This window comes from Lepeophtheirus salmonis, chromosome 11 (genome assembly GCF_016086655.4).
Source record: "Lepeophtheirus salmonis chromosome 11, UVic_Lsal_1.4, whole genome shotgun sequence".
Lineage (NCBI taxonomy): Eukaryota > Metazoa > Arthropoda > Copepoda > Siphonostomatoida > Caligidae > Lepeophtheirus > Lepeophtheirus salmonis.
Genome location: NC_052141.2, coordinates 228,321 through 247,459, shown reverse-complemented (window position 1 = coordinate 247,459; position 19,139 = coordinate 228,321). Strand labels below are relative to the sequence as shown.

The 19,139-nt window shown below is 33.4% G+C and overlaps 2 protein-coding genes across 4 annotated transcripts; both read right to left on the bottom strand.

Annotated features, from left to right (window-relative positions):
• Window positions 1-67: 67 nt before the first annotated feature.
• Window positions 68-9,541, bottom strand: LOC121125773 (6-phosphofructo-2-kinase/fructose-2,6-bisphosphatase 1). Of its 3 annotated transcripts, none has more exons than XM_040720976.2 (4): window positions 9,385-9,541; window positions 1,975-2,279; window positions 1,472-1,908; window positions 68-1,398 (listed from the first exon to the last, which is right to left on the bottom strand). In XM_040720976.2, exons 2-4 carry the CDS (start codon window positions 2,218-2,220, stop codon window positions 495-497), a joined length of 1,587 nt encoding a protein of 528 aa, XP_040576910.1. In that variant the 5' UTR covers window positions 2,221-2,279; window positions 9,385-9,541; the 3' UTR covers window positions 68-494. The 3 variants fall into 3 exon arrangements, with proteins under 3 accessions (XP_040576910.1, XP_040576909.1, XP_071747688.1); XM_040720975.2 differs by lacking the exon at window positions 9,385-9,541 and adding an exon at window positions 2,344-2,469; XM_071891587.1 differs by lacking the exon at window positions 9,385-9,541 and having other exon boundaries at window positions 1,975-4,777.
• A 1,163-nt stretch (window positions 9,542-10,704) lies between these two features.
• On the bottom strand, window positions 10,705-17,428 carry LOC121125770 (rho GTPase-activating protein 45). Its single transcript, XM_040720972.2, has 2 exons — window positions 11,634-17,428; window positions 10,705-11,568 (listed from the first exon to the last, which is right to left on the bottom strand). Exons 1-2 carry the CDS (start codon window positions 15,565-15,567, stop codon window positions 11,552-11,554), a joined length of 3,951 nt encoding a protein of 1,316 aa, XP_040576906.1. The 5' UTR covers window positions 15,568-17,428; the 3' UTR covers window positions 10,705-11,551.
• Between the last annotated feature and the right edge of the window lie 1,711 nt (window positions 17,429-19,139).

The following is a 19,139-nucleotide window of genomic DNA, read 5'->3' as shown; positions in this document are numbered from 1 at the left end:
TTTGAATAAGTTAAATAAATATATTTAATTATGTAATAATGTACACATCCTTCATAATGACAAATGGTTAATGAAAATAAATTTTTATTGATCAAAATCAAACCATGTTTCATATAATGACAATAATTATCTAAATTAGTGACTTATCTTTTCGTCTAATAACAAAAAACAAGGGTCACGTTATAAAAATATCTAGAGATGTATATAAATTTATCTAGAAGACACAACAATTATAAACTAAAACATTCAGTAATTTCTTAGAGAGAGAAAAAAATAATTTAACATCTAAGGTTAAGAGAAAACAAGGATAAAGTCTCAACATTGAGACCGACGAATACTTCTTAAAAAACAATGGAGTAACAATAATAATTTAAAATATAATTTGATTGATATCACAACTGGATGATGATATATGTTCAGTAAAGAAAGTAAGTCAATGATGATGAGAGTAGTAGAAGGGGGGGTCAAAAAAATGAATTGACTGGTAAACATATTTAAACAATGTTTCTTTTGGGTGGAGTTCCATCAACGATTCCATTGATTATAAGCTCACCGTTCGACCCATTCGTCTCAAATGGGGTAGATCGATCTCTACATTTAGGTATGTGATCAGCAAAACACCGTTTGTCCGGAGTTGCAGGAGTAACGACAATTTGGGGAACACCGAGATAATCAATAGGAGGTATGTCTTTGTTGAGAGAAGGATCAACTCCAGTGAGAGAGGAGACGCACACTAATTTTTTTCTTGAGTCGTGGTGAGTGTTGACTGCAGGAACATCAAAGGAAATATAAGAGACATCACACCCTTGAGCGGACGGAGTAAGTTTTATGAGCGTATGTAAGGGTATCTCAATGAAAGGCATATCCGCTATCCTACCATCCGTAAAATAAGCTAAAATGCATCGAATCACGGCTTGATGAGATACAACTAATACATCGTTGCTACGTTCTAGCTCCATAATGACAGGCTCGAGTCGGGTTATAACGTCTCTGTAAGATTCTCCGCCTGGATACCGAAATCCCAGCTTATCATTACGTCTAGCACGGTAGACTTCTGGGAACTGCTGAAGAATTTGTTCATAGGTAAGCTCTTCACATATTCCAGCGTCAATTTCGTTGAGTAACTTCCATTTACGATGAGTATGAGGACTTAAATTCATCTTGGCTGCGGTGTGTAAGGAACGTTTGAGCATTGAAGTAAGTACTTTGGGCGAACTCTTATCATTCTTTACATTCTTCTTGAAGTAATCAGCTAAAAGTCTAGCATACTGTCTTCCATTGGAAGTGAGTTCAGAGTCTCCTCCAATACGACCCAGGACGTTATACTCGGATTCTCCATGCCGAGTAAGATATATGCTCCTGGGTTGAATGTGAGTATTCATCAACCAATAGGCGATTCTAAAAACAAACAAATAATTCATTAAAATGTAGGAATTATTTATCTAGAATCTCTTTTATTTGATGAATGTACCTGGCGTGTAGATATCCTTCGTTGCGATGCAGAATGAATTCTTCACCAGCATCTATGATTTTTGTATAAGAATAATGGGCTTCTTCAGGAACGGATCCAACCTTCACATATGTCTTTTCATAATGCTGAATCCGCTTACTAAAATCTCTTTGAGCCTCAGCCATGTCCACTCCGACATAGTCGAGTCCATTCACTTTAACTTCACGAACAGTAGAGTCAATCACCTTTGGGTCATTGCAGACAGATTCTAGGAATATAACTTTAATTTCATTATCAGAATCATCGAGACTATAGCTCATAGCCATTTCGTAGACCCACTTTCGACGCTCAACAGTTGAATTTGTAGCATCAAAAATGACTGCATCTCCCAGAGAGTACAGCCATCGAAGCGCGTCTCGGAGAGCCCCTTTGGCAACATTTTCCCGCATTGTCATTGCCTATAAAAAAATAATAATCACATAATTACTCTAAATAAGAGGTCAGTTATGTTTAATTTTGCTTACAGCCTCGTTGGTTGGACTAAAAAAGTCACTGTTCCTATATTGGTCCGTTGCTTTTCTCCGATATTGGCCCACGTTAAAGACCTTTGCTTCTACTCCGATCCAATTGAGATAGCGACATAGTTTAGATGAAATGTAGGTTTTACCTCGGGCGGGAAGGCCCACCATCACAATTAAGTACTTTGTCCTCATCATTTCTCCATTCGAAATGAAACCCTCTTTAATCTTTGGATCACTGAGCCCCGGCATATTATGTCCAAATCTCTCGAAAAAAACTTATTACTCCACCCACCAACCAACTCCACTCGCTGAAGAAAATGAATTGATCAGATATTAACGAATCCTTCAATGTACTGTATATCAATAACCGACAATGTATATAATATTTTCTTTATTCAATCTGGTAAAATATCAAGCTTCCGCAGTTCGTTAAGTACCTCTTGAGCCTAGCAAGTAAACTCTGCTATTGAAGATTAAGTTGCCTTTAATTTTGACTTTAAATAAAAGGAAAGAGCGAGAGCACGGAATCAAAAAAGAAAAAAAACGCTCCTGCCTTTCGCACGCTTTCAAGTAAGTAAGAACATGAATAGTATTTAATAAAACATATTTATATTCCACTTGCCCATTTTCTACGCCCAAAAAAACCCGATAATAATTTCATGTTGTTATTTGTCATATATATCTATTATTAATGGATTTATGGTTCAATCCACTTCATGTGTATCCCTCAAAACCCTTATTAAAAATTTTCTTTTTTTTCCGACATTGGCATTTTGTTGCATTCCTCTTCTAAGAAACTAGGGTACTTTGCGCCTGCGTAGAGGATTGCATCATACTTCTTCCCTCCCCCTTCAAATGAATCATGGTGGTATTTCTGAGATATTTTTTACACAATGCACGTTATACTTTTCACAAAAAAAAAAGGAAAATTCCACCGAGTCTTTAAAAAATTCCTCTGAAAAATGCCCATGAACCACGAATTAATTATTAGTACATACAATAGACATTTGTTTATATGATTTATGGGCTAAGAGGTTGCTGTAAAGCTCCCGAATTTCTTTTTGCATTTTACTGTTTGTACTCAACTTAGTTCCGGAATCGATCGCTGTAATTCTACTTCTTTCAAGAGCTGTCTATCATGCTCTTTTGTCATGATATAAGTCGTATAAAACAAGTCGTTTGAAAAGTCCTGATAGTATTATACTACTATTGAGAAATTCATTCCCTCTGAACGTGATAAATATTGTAAATTATATAATATAATGAAACACACAAGGGTTACTACTCGGCAGTTGGCACAGACATATATCGGCCACTATGACGTCAGTTCGACGTCAATGAGACTTGGAGGGAAATGATTTTTAATTATGTACGTATTAATTGTTTTATTAATTATTAGCATTTCTTCGAAATGTAGAGCATATTATCTCAGTGTTTCAAATGGGATCCTTTACCATATTTGGATATTGACATAATGGAAGTTCATCACTTAGTAGTAATATAACAATAGAAAAAAATATATGTATAATTAAATAACCCTGCGGATGTCCCGTCCGCAGGGATTTGAAAAAAAATGTTATATATGAACTTCCAAAATCCACAGCTATTCAACAAAAATTAAGTGTCAAATATTTCATTTTCTTGTACAAAGCAAAAATTCTTTAATTTGAGAAGGGCTCTTGCCCACCCCTTGCGGACGCCCCTGTATAACTTCACAAGTAACATCTCTTTAAGCATTCAGCATGCGATCGTTGCATCAGACTTCTAATTCTATATAATATTATTTAGCTAGGAAGGAGAATGAATATTAAAGTGTACTTATAAGGAGTCAAGAGAAAGAGAGAAGAGAGTCGGAAGGAGACGGAAAATATGCAGCTCAAAAGAGGTGTTGTTGCTATGCAATGTAAGCTACAAGTATTTCCAACTACATTTTTATTGCAGTCGAGAAAGAAAGAGAGGGGAAGAGAAACTAACACCTACAGTTTAATAGAACCAACTATAAATCATATCTTCCCATGAGAGGCCTCTTTTCCATGCTATGATTTTTGAAAATAATGTATACGTCTTGTCCTTTCCTCTATCCATCATTTATTATTGCACTCTTTCCCGTGGCCCCCCTCCTCTCAAGGTGGTTTCATAGGGGCGTCGGTAGGGGAGGATCTGTAGACCCCCCAAAAAAAAAAAAAAAATAGAAAATTTAATATTTGAAATTTCATTTTAATTTTTCAAATTTTTTCCAAAAATTTAATTCTCTGAATAGCTATGGATTTTTGAAATTCTAGTTGGAAAAAATTAATATTTCAAGTTTAATTTTAGAAATTTTTTGAGAATAGCTATGGATTTTTGAATTTTTTTTGCAAAAATTAAATTTTTCAAGTTTTTTTTGCTCAAAAATTAAATTTTTCAGTTTGTTCTCCAAAAAATCATTTTTTGACCCTTTTTCAAATATACCCCTCCTATGCACGCCGCTGTTTCATTCCAGAGAGTTGATGTATGTTAATCTATCCAGGTAGGAAGGAGATTCTCCCTTCACCCCTCCATGTTTACATAAGTACTTACCTTACATACAATATACTGATACATCATCATAATATCGTGTATCGATATTGCATAAGACGTATGGAGAGTTCTAGAAGTTTACTTATAGCACAAAAGGAAGAGTGTAAGAAGACCCCTTTTGGAATACATCAATGATTTATTCCATATATATATATATTATCAATTATTATCAGAGTGTTGGACTGTATATGATTACTTATTAATATACATAAAAATATCCAGGATTTTCACTAACTTCATAAATTGCATCATAATTGAAAGAAACGCCATTTTGGGGGCATACAAATGATGTTTTTATTACAGCAAGGTTACAAAATAGGACATAATCATGATGCAACTCCATTGAATGCATTTAATAATACAAAAGACTTAACACCTGCATTGAATACTAACAGTTATCTGTATAACTGTCAAATGTTGTTTGTGTCTGTCTGTCTGTGTACCTTATAGGTACTCACCCCGTTAGAACTAGGAGGCTGACAATTTACATGGGTTCCTCTTTTGAACCTAGTCAGACTAAGACGGGAGTGGTGATTTGGGGGGTCATATAAGGGGGCTTATTCTATACCCAAAACACAAGATTAATAGAAATATAAGGTTAGACCATCAAGTAATCGGTCTTGTTAGAATTTTCAATTTGATGTATCGTACCGTCTGCTAGGCAAGATAAGCAGATTTTGACAAAAAATGCAACCACTAATAGTCTATTTCCGATATTTAAAACGTGATGGAAGTCAAACATCAGTCGTACACGCGTAATGGTGTTGTCTTTCTATTAACCTAGCCCAAAATACAAAAACCGTTTTTTGGAGCTAAAGGAGACTAGATAGAGGGTTCAGTTAAAAATTAAAAACGGACTAACGTCTCAAAAAACAACTATACGAAAAACTACGTTTTCTAAATTCATTCAAAATCAAAAAAGTTATGGGCAAAAGAAGAAATCGGTGAAACATTGGAATTTTGTTTCGTAAATTAAATAAAGTTTGTAGGAATTTGTCTGGAAATTCGTTTGCATATTATAAATTTAACATATAAAAATTGACGTGTAACTAAAATATCTTCCATTTTCTGAATAATTTTTTAATTTATTTCATTTTTCCTTTTTTTTTTTTAATATATCAAACGTCAATTTTTAAGAAGAAATGCCACAAAACGATGCATTTTGTACATAAAATTTTAGACTCTAAACATTCAATTTAGTCATTTTAATTTCCAGAACATTTTAATAAATAATTTTTGCAATATTTACAAAAAAGACCCATTTATCGAGGGTCATTTTTTCGACAACATACATTATCCATAACTTTTTTGTTTTGCAAGTACGAAAAAAATATTGGTAGGTTTGTGTTTCTCTTTACCTAGCCAATAAATGCTATTTACTACTTTTTTTTTTTTGCAAAATTAATGCAATGAAGTTGTGTTTTTTGCAATTTTCTTCAAGAATTTCGATTTGGTAATTTTTTCCCAAAAATAAAAGATGGATTTCTTATCTAAACAATTTTTTGATGCATATATATGTTGCTATGTTATTTGAAGTTTATAACACATTTTTTTTATATTCATAATAATAATACTAAGGTTATAACCTTACTTAACGTGATTGATATTCGTCATTATTATAGTAAGAGAATTAGAATTATCAGGATCTTTTTGAACAACAACAACAACAACATTCATATTAGTATTATGCAGTATTATATATATTATGTTATAGTCAATTTCTAGCTCCATCCTTATTCTCATAGTAAGAGAATTAGATTTTTCTGGATCTTACTTGACACTATCGAAACATTCATATTATAATTATTAGTATATGTAGAATATACAAATATTTTTTGAATAATTTTTCCATTATTTTGGCCATTGTCAATGTGATTTCCCGCTGCCTCCTTGGCCTGAGTAACCCTTTGCTAGTATTTGAATATAATTAAAGTAATATGACGTACAGACAATCCCTATAATCAAGAAAGGCTAGATGTATCTAGCCTTTCTTGCCTAAAAAATATGCAACTAGATTTGATTAAAATTATTATTATGTATGATTTATTTTTAATACATTTTAAAGCCTGATATACATATATTAAAAAAATAGACAATGGAGTGATACGTTTTTAATAGACAGTCAGGTTTAAGGCCCTTTATTTATTCGGCTCATTCTAACATCCAATTTCTTAATATTGATGAAAAAAGGGCTTTATTTTTATAAAACTTGATGGTTTAGGTCCCTAAATGGCCGGTATCAACCATGCTGATGTCGCGTGAAAACGTTCTATATCAAATTTCCATTTAATGACGCAATTAATAGGGAATTTTGTAGTCAATCTCAACATATTATTCATGTGACATGACTTACGTCGTATATTACATGAGTACATGACCAAGTCTCAGGGTGAACATATTTGGATTTCCAAAAAAGTATAAGTAGGCTGTAGCCCCCCCCCAAATATTCTATAAATTTAATTCTTCATTTTTTTCTTCTAAAACAAGTATTTAAAAAAAATAATAATTTTCAGTGAATAACTATTAATTTTTGAAAAAAATTCCTAAAAATAAAATATTTGAAATTTTTTGTGAACAACTGAGGATTTTTTAAATTTCTTTCCATAAAAAATAATTTTATATGAATAAATATGGATTTTTGAACTTTTTGTGATTAACTATAAATTTTTGAATTTTTTCTTTCCAAAAAATTAATTTTTTGTGATTGACTATGAATTTTTGAATTATTTTTCTTCAAAAAATTCAAAAGTTTATGAATAGCCATGGATTTTTGAAATTTTTCCAAAAACCAAGCCCCTCCAAAAATATAATCCTACGAACGCCCTTATGCCTTAATACAAAGGCAAGCTAGATTAATTTTTCTCAATATTGAGTGTGGATGATTATATTTGTATTCATCGACGAGGAATATTTGTCCATTTCTATCAAAAAATTATTCTTATTCACCCTTTGGCTGTGTCGAGAAAGAAAGTAATCAAAATTCATCATCACAATAAGATAATGATAAATTAACAAATTTTATTTGAAAGGACATACGGGGGTCAATTATATAAGTCTCTTAAATCCATTCAAAGTTTTAAACTTTATTTAAAACTTATAAAGTATTTTAAGTCATCCCGCAAATTTGAAATAAAATATTAATCTGGATTTTCTCGTTTTCTTGAATTTTATTCAACATTGTTTTTGTCTTGACGCACTAAAAATGTATTTTTTTAAATGTGTTAGATGGGTTGTATAAACCACACTAATAATATTTGTATTCTCTGTGAAGCCCTAGAGATATTTTCATTAAATATGTACTAAAAATAGTATATAATTATTTCTCATCATTAATTAATAATAATTAAAAAAGAAAATAGAAGACCAAAATAGGAACTCTTAAAAAACACAATTAAATAGAAATAATAAGAACATAAAAAGCCTTAGAAAATTAATTATTCAATTACTCATTTGAAGCTTCAATATGTACATGGAATGTACTTTGTTAGGATGTCTTTAAATACTTGCAAGGAATTGAGTGATGAAAATTGAAAACAAAACCTGTACTCACTTACTCATTATGCATTCATCATTCCTCATCATCATAATATGAATCACGAAGCAGAATAATGTAATGTTTATATTAAATGCTTGAATGACATTTGAAAAAAAAAAAACCCAATTAATTGTAATACGAAGAAAATAGAAGGAGTTCAGAGTTGACCACTAACATAACTTACGTAAATAAGTATTGTCCCTGACTTACTATTATTAAAGAGGAGTAAGAAACATCATCATCCTTGATTTCATAATAAGTAAAATATTATAATTTATTTGTCAGCCTCTAAGACGTTTTAAATTAACCTAAAAATTCAAGGAATGTTTTTTTTTTCTTTTCCTTTTTCGCATGACTAAAAAGTTCCATAATATATTATTATAAGCAAATAATATTGTGTGTTTTGGTGTAAATTTGTTTATGGACACTGCAAATAAGTAGTACACATACTATTTGAAAGCACATAGTAATGTACGGACGGTGGAATTGACTGTTTTACATTAAGGCTTGAGCAAACTGAGTAATAATCATTATGAATATTATTATGTATCGACATTCGACAGAGTCTGGTATATACTATATTCATAATAGACTCTAAAGAAAATGAAGCAAAGTCTCTGAATTTAATTTTCTAAATCGAAAAATCAACTTGCATCTTGGAACATAGCTCATCTTTTGAAGCCATAATTATAAATAAGATAGTTATAGATTATTCTCTTGAACTTTATGACTTTATGTGCGTAGATTCGATACTCAATCGATTCTAGAGAAGAAACTATAATTTATGCAGTTGCAGACTACATTTAGACAAGAAAGAAGATTACAGCAATAGTTCACTATTATAAATAGCGAGGAAGTAGTATTTATAATTTTTATTTGGATACAATATGAAATAAAATAATACGTAATTATTTCGTTCTACAAAAAAATATTAAAATCCTTCAAATCATGTTACATACGGAAGCGAACACCGGCATAACAAGGAAAATAATATTTCAATATATAATATGAGAGTTTGTAAAATAACATTGCTTTTGACGAAAGTTTCGTTACAACCATCGATTAAACAAAATATGAACTTGTGTGAGTTAAATAATATATTATATAAACAATGTAATGGCCTCTTTGCTTGACAAAATCCTTATAGTAATATTTATATTTTTAAAAGGGAAAAGAGGTGCTAGCCGAGAGGAAATGGAACAGTGTGTCTCCAATTGAGGGGGGGGGGTTATAAAAGAAACTCTTGTGATGTCATAATTACAAGATTTTTCCTTCCTAGCCAACTAGAAACCTTATATCGATAAATGAAAGGAACTTACCCGGCCTTAGGTATCGGGCTCCAATATCCATTTCATAAGCAATCCTACTAAATAAATTTTTTAAGCTGCTATATAATAATTAATAATGCTGATGATCCAATAACCAAACAAGACACACACCAAGTTGGTTGGAACTCAGAGTAGGAATGATCAATCTATGAAAAAGAAAGTTCATTTTTGTAATAATAATAATGAAAATAAAATGTATGCCTTTCTTTCTCTTCCTCCCCTTCTTTTAGCTCCATTGAGCCCTTCATCACTTGCCTTGCTCAAAAGCTGCTTTCATCAATGATTATCGTTAAACGACAAATTTTCTTTTAGCACGATTATTATTTTATAATTCGAAGTGGATGATGATGCAATCCTCAGAGGAAATTACGAGAGACAAAATAATACTTAATAATCAATAATCTACTCAAGTAGAGATATTTAGCCTGTACCCCCCTTCTCGGGAGGCCAAAAACGAAATCCATGAGAATAAGGAAAAAAATATATTTAAAAGTAATAATAATAATAGTTATAATTATAATAAAATAATGAGTAATAATAATTATAATAATTAATTTCTGCATCTCTTTGCTTGCGTGGACTAACGGTTTTTAAAAAATATATTTGTGTATAATATATATATATATATACATACTACAATACAGTGATTATTTTTTTTAATCATCAAGGCTTTTAATCAATTCTTCTATTCAAATTCAGATAAGGATAATAATTAAAAAAAAAAATATATCAAATTAAATGTGCTCCAGCAAAATTCAAAAATAAAAGCGCGAAATGAACTAACATTGGTTTGCAATGATAAAAAAATAAAACAATTAAGAACATTGACAAATAAAAATTTGGATTTTTTTAATGACATGATTGAGTATTTTTTTTCCCCACATCTATTATTTCTTTTTTTTGGCACACTTTTTCGCTCATTCAGGAGGTATTATTAGTATAATATGACAAACATTCAATTATCGTATGAGTGTGTACCAATTATAATATATATGTATATAAAATATTTCAAAGGAGGTGAAAAAACCACAAAAAAGGGGGATTCGAAAACTATTGCAAATGGTGAAGAACCAAAGGAAACAAACAAAATTGTAAATGACATACATATTATTATAATATAATTCTTTAGAGTGTTTGTATGTATATATATAAATGTCTGAATGCAGTATATATAAAGATAATCACTTTATTATAAGTCAACTATCGATATACTTAAAAAATATATATGTAGATCATTTCTTCTTTATAATTATAAATTAATATATTTTTTTTTCTTTTGTTTCAAGATATAATAATAAGTACTAGAAAAAGTGATTTCCAAATGTGGAATTTAATAATATGTCTGTAAATACTTATAGATTGGATCATTCGTACGGTAGTATAATAATAATATTAATTGGTAGAATCGATTCGTACACGGTCACACATTCATTCTCCTCAAAAAAGGATAATACATTAAAATATAATTTTCTTTTGTATTCAAGCTCTTGAAGTAGGGGGAGAAAGAAATGCTTTGATGGTGAGATACAATTTAAAATGAATACATAATACTGAGAACACGAATCTAATTACATAGAATATATAATCATCACGTTTAGCTCCTTTAATGTTTTTTGTTTAGTATGTGCATATCTTCTTAAAGCACCTTGTATCAATGATTTGCAAACCAAAAAAAACAAAAAAACTCAAAAATCCCGAAAAAACACACACACCAATAGTTGATTCATAATAATTAGTAATTAATTATTCCCTTCGCCCCTAATACAAGAATCCTACACATTACCAATAACAACAAAAATAATAATTGGTTCATTGCTCTTATTATCAATATCAATTATTATTCACTCTAATAATAATTATGGCTCTCTTTTTCTCAGGGAGAGAGAGAGAGACGAGAACGAACAAAAAATATGTAATAAAAATAAATAAAGAACGCATGACCTTATTATTCTGGCTTGGTTAGAGGCGCATAAAAATTTCAGAGGTATGAGTGACCAAGACAAGGGTTTATATGCAATAAAAACGATGATTTTTTTTTTTTTTTTTTTTTTTTTTTTTTTTAAAAGAAGATGGTCAATGTTTATTTATGGTTGGTTGCCGCTTTTGCAGAACAATTTATGTACGCATTCCTCTAAGCCTAAAATTCTTGTCTTCTTCTTCAATGTAAGTCAACACCTAGAAAAGTAATGGTAAAAAAATGAATATATAAATATGACAAATATTTAATTAAGGATATATACCTTTATCATTATGGGCGGTGGAGGTGTTTGTATGAGGCATAGACAACAAGGAGGTGACTAGTCCAGGGGCAGGAAGGGTAGTAGTAGTCGTGGTATTAGACGTTACAGGTGTTGCAGAAGAATTCGCAGCACTACTGCACCCAGGAACTTGTATTTTGACTTTATTTTCTTCAATGTTTAATATTGTTGTATTAGATAAAGTTTGTAATTTTCTCCTATGCACATTTAATAGTTCATGCGAATCCGTTTCAGATAGGGAACATGATCTAGATGGAGGTATGACAATACCAGAGCCAAAACTGGGTAGAGGAGGGGAAGAATTAATACCGATGAGTAAACTGGAACGTCCAGAACTAGGAGATTGATAGCTTCGAAGGATAATCCCTCCACAACCAGCTGCACTAGATGAGGAAGAAGTGGAGGAGGTAGAGGGCGAAACTTTTTTTATGTTCTCTTCCGTTGAAGGAACATCAAGAGATTCCGTTTGTAAATGACTAAGGGTTTCTGAATTCAGGTGGTCCTCATCTAATGAGTGCTTTTTAGCAGATTTGCCAACCTTGGCAAATAAAGGTCTCCCACTACCACACAAAGTAGTTGTATTAGGTGCCGCATTACTGCTGGAGTCAGTGGAGACTTCAAGAGGCAGGATTGCAGACCTCTGCTTCACAAGAACGCCGCTTCCGCTGTAGGATCCAACGTTGTTAAATGGACTCACTGTTGAGTGATCAATACTAGATGTAGCAGAAGAGCTCTTACTTAGTCTCTGAACTACTTCAAGTGAGTCTTGCGTGCTCAACATCCCTGGAGTTACCCCTTCTAGGCCAGAAAAGTTTTTAAGCGACTGTTTTATAATCTTTGGAGGGGATGAATTTCTTACTAAAAGAGGAGACTTCTTCATTCTATAGGATGTTGAATCAGGAAGTAAAAAGTCTGGAATATCTGCATCGTCATCATCGGAGTTGCCTGTAGCCTCTCCAGCTAAATAAGCTGCCAAAATAGGATTGGTATTGGGATCATTTACAGAGTTATCCTGAGTTAACGTATCCTTTCCATCATCCGTGGAATCTCCCGCTTTTATGGAGGAAAATACATCATTTGCCGTATCCCGTCTATAAGAACGAAAGAAATATGATTCTACAGTGTTTTCCTTGTTTTCGTGATCCCGAATAGTTAAAGGCGCAGGAGGGGAAGTGTATTTGAGGAAATCTTTTGGTTTGATGCCCTCTTCAGAACCAAAAATATAATTTGCATTAAGTATGAGTAGTTCAACAGCACGAGCTTGATGAACCGCATCTGCAACTGCAGAAAGATCTGCTCCACCAGATTCTGACGTTCTGAGCAGAGTAGGTCCAAATACAATGGCTAAATTTGAAGCAGGCATATTATTTACATCAGATTCGGATGCAATGCGCCGCAGATGGTGCATGAGATTTGCTAGAGTCAAGTAGTGAGAACGGGGTAACCTGGAAATAAGAGCTCGAAGATCTGAATTAATGGCTGTTTCATCCGCTTTGGCTGGGCAGCTCTTGGCAGCACGAATAAACTCTGGGTACAGTTTAGAAGTAAGTAAGGGCTCGGGTAGTTGCCTCATATATAATTTAAGGACGTTTGCAATTACATTTGGTTGCACATCAGTTAATTCAACCAATTCTGCCCCATTTTCAAATGATTGACAGAGTTTCTCAACCTTCGATTTAACACCAGAGGTTCGATAAATACCTTTAACCAGAATTCCCCTTTCATCAATTTCATGCAAGCACTTACACACCAAAGGAGGAACTTGAGACCCAGTTTCCAGTAAATGTTGAGCCAGATCAACTCCGAATGTAGTCATCTTTCTTAAAAGTCTCTTATGACCGCACTGAATGGCTAATGTTTCTAAACACTTTTTATGAGAAGAAAGACCACATTCCTGGCACTCATATCCTTGAAAGAGAAAACTATCACACTCACGGCACTTGGAAAATGTCTTTAACTTTCGGAATTTGTGCGTTTGAGCGGCTTTGGACAGGAATTGTCTTCGGTTATTATTATTATTAATATTATTGTTACTTCCTCCATCCACAGTGGATGTTTGAACGGGTTTACTTAGATGAGAATCAGTCTCAAAATCTATTTCCTCTGATGAAGAAATAATAGCAGGAGCCCCAGGAGGGACAATAGTCGATCCTGAACTTATAGTTACAGCAGCACTAATTGTTGGTAATGAAGGAGTTTTAATGCGACCCACAATCATGGGACTGGCTGAGGGCGACGTTTCTTGAGATCGACCTGAATCACGTGATTCAACTGATTCAGTATCACTAGGTTCTGGATTTGATTGGGCAGGGGGCGTCCAAGAAAACCGGGATGCACGTTGTTGCTCTGACTTCATTTTATAAGTACCTACTAAGGAAGAAGATGCTCCATCCACAACAGAGTCTGGATCCAATGAAGCACTAACTTTTCGCTGCTTATCTAAGAGTAAGATTTGTTCCTCTGAGTAAGGTTCAAATGAAAACGGATCTGGAGTCGAAAAACGAACTGCTTGAGGTTTGGGCATTCTTTTAACGTACTCCATAAACTGTGTTCCAGGTTCATATAACCTCGCACTTTCACATAAAGTTTGAAATTGCACCGGAATATTGGATAAAAGCCCATGCTGTAATTGGAAATATGAAACGGTGACTGCTTTCATTGTTTGATCACACTGTAAAATAAGTTCTCGGATTTGCTGAAGAAATTCAGCTTTGACAAATAAAAGATTACGATGCTTTGAATTGGCATCAGCTACACAATTTTTATAATGACATTCTGACTCCACTGTTTTAGTATAGGCTTCTTCCTCTAAGCGTTTTCTTTTATCCACTTTATTCTCTCCTGTAGCTCCGATTTCGGCACCTTGTTCAGCAATTCTTACAGCTTCTCTGCATCGTTCATACTCCTGTGTTCGTTGCATATATGTAGTTTTAGCTTTTCTTAAATTATTGACAGATTCGTGCATCTTCTTGAGTTCCTTATACCAACGATCTTTCAAGAGTTTCCTCATACGCTCATGCTCACTTCTTCTAGCTGTAAGAGGTTCAATGAACTTATGACTCTGAAGGTTACGACAAGTGGTTTGAATCCTGGAGCACATTTCTAAATCTTGATCTAAAGCTGTACAATAGATGGACTGAAACGGGAGGTAGGACTCTTCTTTGAGCACAGGTCGCATAGTTTGAGCCAGCTTTGTGATATTACGAGCAAACTCCATTTCATAGGTTGTTCTTTTTTCGATATAGGTCATGACATCTTTGGCGTATTTTGACCATAGCTTGGCCCTAAAAAGCGCATGGTCAACACCTTGTTCGTGACGCATGAGCAAAGCGTCAATTTGTTCTGGACTTAATCCTTCTTCCTCCGAGGAAGAGGATGGATGGAGAAGGGAAGCATCCGAACAAGGAACGAGATTCTCACAGGATTTCGTCTTAGACGACGACGATAGAGATACATTGGAATCCAGATCTCCACTCAAATACTCCGTCACTCGATTGCGAACGGAAAGAGCAAGACCGTCCAACGCCTCGTCAAATGCACTCGTGTCTTTATCCTTAAAATCAAACTCCTTGACTAAATATATGAGGTACGAGGCAGACTCCACAAGTTCATTGGATTGGAGTAAGGGATACTTTTCTAACATTTGGCGGAGAATTCGGAGTAGATCACTGAGTCTTTCTTGGGAAATGGCGCGCGTGCTCCCTAGATCCAGACATTGAGGATGAACAGCTCGATGAAGTCTTCCAATGGCTTCTTTGAGATCCCGTACGTCTCGTGTCAGCGCTTCCATTTCTTCCTGTTCCACGACGTGGCTCTCCGTGGACCCTTCGGAACTCACACTTGCTAAACTTGTGCAGCGGGACTGGGGAGGCTCAAAGAGGGGACCCTCGGCAGCCCCTTCATCCTCACCGCTCATTTCTTGCAATCAAAGTCCCAAGTAGGAAGGGATACAACTTGGAGATTCGCTCATTCTACGTAGGTCTACACCATCCTTTTGGGCGGAGAAGGAGTGAAAAGAGAGAGAAGAGGAGTGAAAAGAGAGGAGAGAAGAGGAGAAAAAGTTCTCTCTTCCACTTTCCCTTCGCCCATCACCAACACCAACACCAACAAAGCACACTCCTCATCCTTCTCTCCTCCCATCCCCGTACACTTCACTCTTCATTCTCCTTTTCTCTCTACCACCTTCAGACTGCACACACCAAGCCCAGGCTACGGAGCCTTCTTCTGGAATACAATCCTCGCACAGCCTGTCCCGCCTCAGCCACGCAATCTCTTTTTCTCTCTCACTACTTTCCTCAACTCACTCATTCACTGCCCTCTTAGTCTCAAACACTCCAATCCATTCATTCCTTCCAAGTAGGAAATCACAAATCACAAATGCTATCAAAAAGGCCTCTTTCAGTCACAAGTACACGCAATAGCCAACAATTTAGAGTCGCTCTTAGGAACACCCTCCAATCCTGGATGAGGACTTACTATGTCCCCTCCTGATAAGTGAGAATAGTTTCTTCTTCAAGTACAGGATCGTCCTAGACGGAATCACCATTAAATTAATTTTCTTTTTCTCTCTCACCACTTGGCGCCGGTTGATCCCATCTGCCTTCTCTGCCAGCTCTTTCTTTCTCTTATTCTTTATAAGCTCTTTTTAACCAGAGAGCAGAGAGAAAATTCTTAAGATCTTCTTATTTCTTGTAGCAGTCCACCTATATATTTTTTTAATTATTCACCACCACAAATTCTTTAATAATATGCACACTCGAGGATCGAATCTTTAGCTAATTTTGAAGACACAGCACTTAAATAATCAAACTAAGGAGTGGGTATATTATATCTAGCTTTATTCGTAGGAAAAGGTTTCTTAATTAAATAATTAGTATTTCAGTTTTGTAGTCTTCTTCTTTTTTTCTTTCATTTAACGTTATTGATCCTAAAGAATTCAGCCACCATTTTCATAATAATATATTATGTTCTTCCCTCTTTTTTTCCTATTTACAACAGGTAGTAGTTGTACTACGGACGGTGGTCGTCGGTCCATGATGCCCAACCTTATATAGTAATAATAAATATGGTAGGTATGATGATGGTAGCAATTCCCTCAAATAGAATTTCACGTAGAGGGGCGTCGTATGCTACAATTTTTAACTTACATGCAACTGAGGTACAATGGTCAGGGTGGACTGTTGTAATTATTAGTAGGGCAATAATCCCTTCACTCAGCTCCATGACATGTGGAACAAGAGATTTTAATAATATTCATTTTTATAGAGAGCATTTTCACTCACATCATAATAAAAGTAGACGCCATTTTGGGAGCTCAAAGTTGATGGTAGTTTTAAAACATAAAATGAACAAATTTTAAATAAATCAGAATGACACTTCAAATGGCTTTAAAAATTAAAAAAGACTAGACATCTGCTTTGAATACTAATTGATGCTCATGATAAAAACCTATATTTGAATATAAGCAAAGTAGTATTTATTAAAAATCCCTAATAATGGCTTGATTTGCACATTTTTTTTTCTCCATCGATTAGGGACAAGAAAAGTAGGGTAATTAGAGAAAATATAAACTTATTTCTTCCATTCTAATAGTTAATTTTTATCTACAACATGGAAATAAGATTGTATAACGATGTAATACATATTTACCTCCTCCAACTAATGTTATGTAATGTTTTGTTCCTATTTGTTAGCTTGTTTGTCTGTTGGGCACCTGGATTACGGCGAAAGATACAGACCGATTATAATCTAACTGAAACTTTGTACAAAGATTAAGTTAAATTAAATATAGAGAGGTCCAGGTAGCACTCAACGTTAGAAATACATTAACAACCATCACTTTGATAAATATTGAGGTACAGAGCTCAAATTTGGGTCCTTTATTAGGGGCATCTGCAGGGGTATAACTTCTTTTTTTTATCTGAAAAAAAAAAAAATTTAAAAATTTTTAAAAATCGATAGCTATTCAAGAACAATTCAATTTTTGGAAAAAAAAGTTCAAAAATCCAGCACTGTTCACAAAAATTAATTTTTTTGAAAGAAATTTCAAAAATTAAATTTCAAATTATAAGTTTTTTGATAATTTATAAAAAATCAATTTTCAATTTTTGCAGAAAAATTTCAAAAATCTATAGTTATTCACAGACAAATAAAAATACTGAACTTTTTTTGTTAAATTTTAATTTCAAATATTTAATTTTTCTCCGAAAAATTTCATAAGTATTCATAGTATTCACAGGCAAATACATTTGTGGAAAAAAAAAAATGAAAAATTTAATTAAATTTCAAATATTAAATTTTTTAATTCCTCATTGGCGGGGGGGATACAGCCCTCCAGTCCTCTCCCTGCGGATATCCCCGTTTATATGCAGGTTCAATAAAGGTCTTATTGAGGAAATATGACCATAGACTGAGATTTGCGCTCTGCCGAGTGCCCATTCTAGTTTTAACATATATTGGGGGTAGATATTTAATTAAAAACTAGGCAATAGAGGGATAGACATTTGGTAGAGAGTTTTATGTGTTGATCCCATTTTGACATCCAATATTTGACTCTTTTTCATAATATTAATATAAAAAGGGGTTTCATGGTTATATTACTTTGTTGTTTCGATCCCCAAAATGGCCGACAACATGAATTTAAATTAATTTAACCATTTTCAATGTGATTTCCCTCTCCGTACTTAGCTCGAGCAACGCCGAGTAATCCTTAGCTAGTTAATACATATTTAATAACTAACACAACTACGAAATTAAGCTTATTTCTCCCAGGTCAAAGATAAGAGAAAGAATTATAGAAGGATTTGCCTTTATTTAGAACCACTTTTTCAATATTATTATAATTAATAAAAAGATCATAATACGAATTTAAACATTTACATAATTAATTTTGAGGGTCCCACGAGTTTTTAGGTACATCGAGACTCAACATTTAAGAGAAAGTAGTATATACATGATATATTATAATATAAAGGGATGGTCGGATAAGTTCTGGTCAATTACGACATTAAAATACATAATTAATTAATAACAGATAGGCTTAAAATTGTCCAAGGATCCACACACAGTCGGGGATATATATATATATATATTTTTAATTCACTTTATATTCAGTGTGTACCAAACTATAAAAGACAGCTGTCAAAGTTTCATAACGATCTGTTTGTGAGTTATTATACTAAGTATTTCCAAAACAATTTCGTGTTATAATTCTAAATTGCTTTCTTAATGAAAAAAAAAACCCGTTCAAGCTAAGCAATGGCATGAAAGGTGCTATGAGGACTTCCCTGTCATAAAGCGAATAATAATAATAATTTAAACAAGCCAATTTTGAACGAAAGAAACCCCGTTTTTTCTTTGTTGAGCCCGGGACTTAATAGCCCTGGTGTTGCATACGCAAAGAATTAATTAATACACGTTCAACGCAAAATCCACATTGAACAAAGCATAGACAAATAATCATGCAATATAAAGGCAACACATTCTTTT